Source organism: Humulus lupulus, chromosome 7 (assembly GCF_963169125.1).
Source record: "Humulus lupulus chromosome 7, drHumLupu1.1, whole genome shotgun sequence".
Lineage (NCBI taxonomy): Eukaryota > Viridiplantae > Streptophyta > Magnoliopsida > Rosales > Cannabaceae > Humulus > Humulus lupulus.
Window position 1 is genome coordinate 111,888,952 of NC_084799.1, and position 8,519 is coordinate 111,897,470.

The 8,519-nt window shown below is 36.5% G+C and overlaps 1 protein-coding gene and 1 long non-coding RNA gene across 4 annotated transcripts; both read left to right on the forward strand.

Moving 5' to 3' along the window:
- The first annotated feature begins 542 nt into the window (after nt 1-542).
- On the forward strand, nt 543-3,983 carry LOC133788541 (uncharacterized). Of its 3 annotated transcripts, none has more exons than XR_009873255.1 (3): nt 543-890; nt 2,337-2,448; nt 3,505-3,983. XR_009873255.1 is itself a non-coding variant. In XM_062226065.1 (3 exons), exons 1-3 carry the CDS (start codon nt 778-780, stop codon nt 3,971-3,973), a joined length of 333 nt encoding a protein of 110 aa, XP_062082049.1. In that variant the 5' UTR covers nt 543-777; the 3' UTR covers nt 3,974-3,980. The 3 variants fall into 3 exon arrangements, 1 of the variants encoding a protein (XP_062082049.1); XM_062226065.1 differs by lacking the exon at nt 2,337-2,448 and having other exon boundaries at nt 3,505-3,628; nt 3,878-3,980; XR_009873256.1 differs by lacking the exons at nt 543-890; nt 2,337-2,448 and adding an exon at nt 2,747-3,398.
- A 22-nt stretch (nt 3,984-4,005) lies between these two features.
- LOC133788543 (uncharacterized) lies at nt 4,006-5,259 on the forward strand. Its single transcript, XR_009873257.1, has 3 exons — nt 4,006-4,463; nt 4,537-4,784; nt 4,852-5,259. It is a non-coding gene; the product is annotated as an uncharacterized LOC133788543 (long non-coding RNA).
- Nucleotides 5,260-8,519: the final 3,260 nt, after the last annotated feature.

The following is an 8,519-nucleotide window of genomic DNA, read 5'->3' on the forward strand; positions in this document are numbered from 1 at the left end:
CGAAATATAATGTGGGAATCACAATTATTAGGGGCTACATTCAATTTATTGAATGGTTGTGATTAATTTAATAGTTACTGAATATATTTAATGAGTATTTATTATATATTGGTTCCCTTTACCCACCAATATTTATTCGTAAGATTTATTGGTAGGTAAATATTGCCAATATTATAATATTTTAGAAGGATGATTATCTCCTAATAATATGGGTAAGTAAAGAGTGTTACCTTACACATATACTGGAGGGAATTTTTTTTGCATTTGGCGCCAATGTTTCCCTCTTATTATTTTAATTTTTAATAAAAATGATGCTGAGTTGTGTGATGATGTGTTAAAAATATCCTACATGTCATCTTACTTATTTTTAACATGTCATATTATTTTTAACAAAGGGTACAAATCTTAAAAACAAATAAACATTACAAAAACAAAAATTAAAATTAAATTAATTCTAACTACTAGTAAAAACAAAATCATAATAATATATATTTTATCATTTAACCCTTTCAGACATAAAAAAATACTCTAGTTGTCTTCTCTCTCTCCCTCTTAGAAGACCAGTCAAAGAAGAAGCGCCCATCGAGAATAAGCGCCCATCCTCAGCGAGAGTACCCCGGAGGCCCCGACGCTGACCATCGCTTGAGAAGAAGCGCCCATCCTCAGCGAGAGTACCCCCGAGGCCCCGACGCTGACCATCGCCTAAGAAGAAGCGCCCATCCTCGCCTGAGAGAAGAACCCATACTCACCGACCGCCACCTGAGAAGAAGAACCCAGATGTGCACGAGCGGGGTGCCCCTTCTTTCCTCCACTGAAGCCCAGATTCTTCATGAATCGAAATCTCGATTCTCAAATATTGTGGGAGTAAATCATGAACCTGAAAACTTGAGGTAACCCTCCAGCTATATACATATACTTAGATATTATGTGTGTCTTGAAATCTATAAATGGGGGATTTTGTGTTGTTCTTGATAGAGAACAACTTGTTGACATGCTTGGTAGCTGAGAAAATATGGGAAGAAGGAATCATTTTCAGACTCTACACATGGGATAGTTGTTATTTTATTGGTGATGATATATTATGGGAAATATGTATGTATATGTTTTAGTCCATGGTTAATTTTTCAGAATGATACAATGAGAATTGCTTAAGAGCATGCTAGAGTTCTCTGCTTCTGAAGGATTGTAGGGACTTAAGCAGGAGGAGTACCATTATCAGAATAATGACTTTTGAGTTGAAACTTTAAAAGAAATAAAGAAAATGTAAAGCTTCCCTAGTAAAAAAAAATAGGACCTAGTTTTTGCAGTATTTCTATTTGAGTTCTCAGCTATTAGTGCTGATGTCTCTCCATGTCGTTGTAGTGTGTTGGCCAGTTGCTTTTGTAGTTTGGTGCTCTCTGATTTTGGGGCACTTTCCATAAGAAAATAATGGAAGGTCATCTTGCCACCAACTTTTTTTAATCTGATACATAACTATTTAATTGAACCAGGAACCTCCATGAACACATCCAACCTCCATGAACCCCTATATAAGAACACATCCAACCATAAATGTAATGGAAAATTGTTCCGATTAACTAACCAAACAGGCAGCCTCACCATTAAACTTTACCAACTTGTCATTTTGCAGTGGTGCCAATGGGAAAAAGGTCTTGGGCTGACAAGAAAACTTGTATTGGTATTGCCTTTTATGTTAGATATTAGATAGAAATTAGTTTTAAACATATGCAAAATGAGAACGTTTTTTTGTCATTTGCAACATTTGAATATTAGTATTATTGGTTATAAATTAGGCAAGCGTGTGTGGTTGTGTATGTATATATAAAATATATTGAAAGCAAAAGATAAGGCCAAAAATAATATCATTATTTGACTTTAGGCTTTAATTAACATGTTAATGTGACTCTTGATTTAGTTATTCACTTCCCCTGTTGTCCCACATATGGAGAGCATAATTTGTTTTGGTCTGAACTCGTATCATCAAATTAATTGAATTGTATTTGCATCAACTTCTCATTAGCTAGTTTTTCTTTTTAGGTTATTAATATTTCAATGCTCAATAGCTCAGTTAGATAGTTTTAGCCGATCAAAGATTCAAAATATTTCATGTTTTTTTCTGCTTGCGTGACCTCCTCAAAGTATTTGCTTTTCATCTGTGCTTTCGGTTAGTTTCTTTAATAAGTGGTTTATGTTTTCAATGATATTCTGGAAACAAAACTGAATCATCATTATTATTGCTATTACTGTATTTCAATTGTAGATATTTTTACATTTTCTTTTCTCTATTATCTTTGTCCCACTCCTGAAATTAATATCTTTGCTGAATTTTCATTCAGTTCTTTTAGGTTGCAAAAAAGATATGAGATTGCAAAAAAGATTATCAAACTTTGCCATGCTGTTGCAGACAAAATTAACAATAATAGTGATATTGGATATCTCCTAAAGCTGGTAAAGAGAAACTTCTTCCCATCCTTTTCACTTCTTGATTATAATTATTCTTAGGGCTTGTCAGACCATGGGTTGAAGGATGTGAGGTAGCTCTCCAAATCTCGCAAGATTCCCATGTGAAACTCCATCTTAGTTTTATAGTATGATGTCAGGGTAACAAGGCTATAGCTAGCTTCTTCACCCTTGCTTGGATGTAGTATTCTTCAACTGGACTAGCAGAAGAGCCACGCTACCATGCCGTCATTCCTTTTGTTGCTTAAATAATGTATTTATAATTTCAGGTTTTTATACTTGATTACAATGTATCTGTTGCTGAGCTAGTGATACCGGGGGCTGACCTTTCATAGCACTTGAGGTGTGTTATTTTGCAAAACGTAGATATGTTGGATCCCTAGTGTTTATTTGACATATCGTTTTATAATTTGAAATTGATAGTCATTTTGCTTGTTGGTTTTTATTTTCCTTCTAATTTTTCCTCAAGTGAAGAATCACTATTGTGGTAAAACCAACAAATCCAGAAGAGTAACCTGGCCCATTTTAACATTTAGCTCCCATTTCTACCTCGAATAGTAAAGATTTATGGTAAATAACTGTGAAATATGTACTAAAAGAGTATTCAAGTAGATTTTCTCTGTTTTCTCATGTTTATCAAATGATTCTTTCAGTTTTTCCAAATATCAAGTAAAATCTTGCAGAATGTTGAATGCCTCAATCATGAGTGGTGCTTAAAAAACTTATATTTTAGAAAATGCTGATTCAACGGGTTCAGAAAACCATTCAAAGCCTTTGGGCCTGGTAACATGGTCTTCTCCTGTAGTGCAAGTAGTTTCTTTGGTCCTGGGTTGAAGTTTCACTAATGATTAATGAAGGGGCTTTTAAGGAAGTAGGGAGTACCTGACGTGTATTTGGGCATATGGAAAGAATGAGAGATATGTTTCTGAAGACATTTAGTGAGATCATATGCTTTACTAAGTGTTTTTGATTGCTTGACCATTCAGAACTTTATTTTATCTAAGAACCTATGCACATTGTGTGAGCGTGACTATTTCTATGCAGCACTGCAGGGCATGAGGCCTCAAGAACTGGTAGCATGAAATTTCTTATGAATGGATGTCTACTCTTAGCTACAGCTGATGGTTCAACAGTTGAAATTATTGAAGAAATTGGGGCAGAAAATATGGTACTATTATTATTCTTGTAATTTTGAATACCTCTGTTTATCATCAAAAATATGATGTCATGGGTTGAGCAGAGAAAAAATTCATTCAGAAATATTCAATAGTCATTTCAAGATGGTTGAAGCACTAAGCATGATGTCTGATTATTTTCCTATAAGATGTGATTGCTTTTCCTGTCCATGCATTGTTCACCCAATATTGGTTGTGTGGGGACAGATTTCTGAGTAGAGTTCTTCTGTTTCTTTTTCCAGTTTTTGTTTGGTGCAAAGCTGGATGAAGTTCCAATCTTGCGTGAGAGAGGACCCAACAGGAAAGTGAATCTGCAATTTGCACGGGTTGTGAGGTAGTACCTGTTTTCCCTTTTCACTGCTAGTGATCATCAATATCCCAACAGATGCTTGCCATAGCTAATTTAGTGAACTAGTCACATGTAATTTCTAACTGACAATAAAACTAGCTTTCAGATAGATAGTTCGGCTTACCGAATCAAATTTGCTGAAGTATTCAATATTGTGCTTCTGTCCAGCCTTTGTTTTGGACGGCCAAAAAATTAACATTCTGATGCTTGCTCGAAGCATACCTTGATAGGTTTTCCTTAGAGTAGGATCAACCTGTTAGACCCAAGCACAACCTTGCTGAAAATTCCTCTGTACTTTTATTGAGATAATAGAAAAGAATTACAAAACCCAGACTTTCGAGAGGTCTAGAACTCTCCTACTCCAAACTTTTTAGGGGTTTGGAAACACTCCACACACCCAACTGTACAGGGTGAACAAGTCAATGTGACGACCCATTTTGATACCGAAGATGATAATCAATCTTCCCAAGTTCCATCAGGTAAATTTAATGTCTTTCATGTTCATTTCTTTAAATTTCTATTTATTTTAATTAAGATTATATTGTATTGTAGGACAAACATCTTCCTTTAAGCCATGTGGAGTTACTCGCAGCTTGACAACTACAACTATAGCTAAGGCATAATCAACTGGAAAGTTGTCAGTGACTTTTAATGCGAAGTGTCGTCAACCAATTTGTACTAATGCTGAGAAATTTAATAATGAGATTGGATTCATTATTCGGAATCATGGTACATTTCATTATAAAGAGTGGACAATGGTCCCAGAAGATGTGAGAGCTCCATTGCGACACTATCTTTTGGTAAGTCATTTCACAATATTACATTTATATTTTTAATATTTATAATTAATATTGTTTTATGTTATAGGAACATTTTGACATCAACTTGAATGATGAGACAACTAAAAAATGCATTGATGAGCAAATGAGAAAAGCTTGGAAGGGTCATTGTTGGTAATTAACCAACTTATGAAGAGTTAGTTGAACGACTTAATGATACAACTTCCCGCCTTAATGCTACTAACAAACAACTTAGTGTAGTTGTGGATATACTTCGTCATAACAATTTGATGGCACCACCTCCAACAGACCAAGCTTCAGATGAAAATTTAAGAGAGTCGCCATCTATTTCAATTCGGGAGTCACAAGATGATTCTTAGTTTATTTACATTAATTTACTAAGGAATGAACTTTATGAAGTTTTTTTTATTTTGGTAGGGGTAACCTTAAAATGATAACTTTATGACTTATTTTAGTATTGAACAATATAAAGAATTTTAGCATTAAACATTTTATTATTGAATGATTTTTTTCTAGTTTATTTCTAATATAGAACATTTATAAATAACTGTTATTATCTTTTACCTACACATAACCATTAAATTTGAACAAAATATAAATTGTGTAACAAACCAATAAAATAATGCTATGTGGGCTAATAAAATGACACCACGTAGGATGCCACATATGATGCCACGCAGAATGCCACGTAGGATTCCACGTATGATGCCACGTCATCAGACACGTAAAACTACAAAAACCATGTCAGCATACACGTAGGATGCCATGCCATCAAACACATCATCTGATGACTCATCAATTGATTTATAACTTAGTGGGGTCCACTGATTCTTTTAACTACGAGTGTTAATAAGTGTAGGTAAAGACTCTTTCCCCACTAACTTTTACCTACCAATCTCTACCAATTCAATATTGGTGGGTAAACCATATTACCCACCATTAGGCTAGTTTTACCTACACTTACAATTGGTAGGTAAAGACCCCATTTTCTTGTAGTGCCTCCGCGTGTGGCCCAAAGCCTCACTCGACGTTGCACGAGACCCGCGAGAAGGGGGGCATCTCACCATGTGATGCTAAGCAAATAAAGGAGGCACCTCGCCATGCGAGGCGTTGTATGTCCATATGCTAAAATGCCTTAAACGCTGGACCCGCATACCTAGATGCCTCGCTACGTGAGGCATACTCCAAACCCCGTAACATGATGCCGACCCGCAGCAGGGTCTCACTACCTAAGGCCTACCTCTTGAAAGTGCTTCAACATAGAAACCTTGAATAGGAAACCCCTTCTACGTTAATGAAGAGCCCACAATGTTCTCTAACACTTAGTAAAATACAAGGAAACTTGGAGGAAATTGTACCTTTAAGATGAAAGAAGGACCATGAGGTACAAGGCACGCGTACTTCAGCACTAGCCTGACAATGTACCTACGTACGATCTTGTCCCTTGGGACCACCTTGTATCTGGGCCATTAGAGTCTGCCTATAAATAGGCTTCAACCCATCAAGCTAAGGGGTTTGAAAATTTATTGTATGCTCAAACAATTAAGGAATATACAATTTTTGCCCCATTGTAGTTCTGCATATTCCTCCTTCAAGTTCCTTCTATCTTTTATCTACATAGTTTTTGCAACACACTTTGTGTTTTTTGATTCTATATCGTTGACAAGTTCAAACCGTCAACAGTTATGACTTTATGAATAAATCCTCAAAATTATCACTTGATCAAACTTAATGAACATCAATATCACCACTTTTTTGAAGATCACATGTAAAGAAGAACTTTGGTGAAAGTTATTCATTTCTTTCTCTTTTAATGTATTATCCTTTTAGCTGAGCAATGCATGCATCATTATCTTCGTAGAGAAATGTTGGTACTCTTCTGTATTGATTGATAATCCACATTTTCCTTGAATATTTTGTTTCGTTGATCTCAGTCACACATTCTCCATTTGCCAATTGAATGGCAAGTATCTCAGCATGATTTAAAGTTGGCTAGTTAAAAACCTTGTCAAGAATACCCAATTGGACAAACCAAAACTAAGGGAAAAAGAGTGCAACACATTATATCTCCCCTTCATGCAAATATCCATGGTAACTTTGGTGATGAGATATCTCATATGATTTTTATTGTAATTATAAATCACCACTTTTAAGTATCACTGTAATGCCCAAGATAGCCAATACCATTACAATGTGTATTTTAAAAAGTGTAGGACTTTCTAATCAAGTCATTTGGATATAAACGTGTTACTAAGGATGACTAATGGGTTAGGGTTAAAAGATTTTAATCATAGAAATAGTTGTTTGTCATTAAAAGTAAGAGTTTGTACACAAGATCCCAAAAAGGTGTTTACAAGGCAATTACAACCTTCAAAATAATTACAACTAAAGCTAGCGTAAGTGGCAAAAAATTTTTTGGCTCTCTTCCCTGTCAAGGTCTCGGCCGTGGCAGTCAAGCAACTGCTGACGTACACACCGCAACTAAAGCTCTCCAACTCACTGCTGGTCCACCTTTCCTTTTCCCTTACCTGCACCACATAGCAGTAGCCAAGGCTCAGCAAGAAAACTTAAATCAACCAATACAATGAGCAAAACCATATAAGCAGTAGCTTGGATCAACAAATGATATAAATTACAGGATATAAGCAACAAGCTTTCCAGTGATAATCTACACAATCAAATACACATTCCAATCTCAAGAATTGATACAGTTAGGTAAGTGCTATGTGTATATGATGCAATCTCAAATACAAAGACCTGGCGCCCTTAGGCCGAGTCCTCCGGTCTTATGGCTAAGCCCAGCTCGCTTAGACCGGTTGCATTCCGCACGCTTAATGTTGGCCCCAAATCCCTTAGGTCAGACTTCCAGCATAGGTACAACCACATACACATATTGCATAAGCACACAACCAGATACAACATATGCAAGCATGCCTAATTGAGTAATCACAATTATAATCACAGTCAAATCCATTATATTGGTTGAAGCCCCGATCACAACTAGGGTGCAGTTTTCTTACCTCGAGTTCCGTGCGATGGACTATACAGCCTCAAGTGCGATCTTGATCCTGACCCTTGCGATAATCTAGTCACAACATTAACACACTCTTATTAAGGATTAACTACAAATCTCGAGCCTCACTCTAAACCCTATCCTAAGGTTTACTATTCTTAGGTGTTGAGACGTTAGAAACGTCCCCTAATCCCCCAAGCGGTCCATCAAATGAATTCCCAGACTTCCCGAGCACAAATGCTACAATTAGAAAAATTGTGTTTTGGGGCACCTTGCGCGGTCGCGTCTACCCCTAGCGCAATCGCGCTTGCAAAAAGTTTAGGCTTTCTGGGGTACTAGCATTGTCACACCCTAGCCCAATGTGGTCATTCCCCTAACTCTGAAACCCATAAATAAAAAATCGAAACTCAAAATCCCTACTGCCTCAGACACTAGCGCGATCGCGCCCTAACCTAGCATGGTCACACTAAATCACTAGAAACCCAAAAACGGCCCAGAAACTTGAAGTTCTTCCCCATTTAACACTTACAATTTCTCCGCACATCAAACCCACAAATTTGACCCCAAACAGATTCTCCAGCCATTTTACAACCACAAAACATCACATACAACCCCAACAACTCAATACCAAAGTTAATTTACCACAAAAACTCAATCAGACCCATCAAAATAACAAAGCACCAAAGATTGAACAAATTGAGCCAAAGGTTCAGAAACTTACC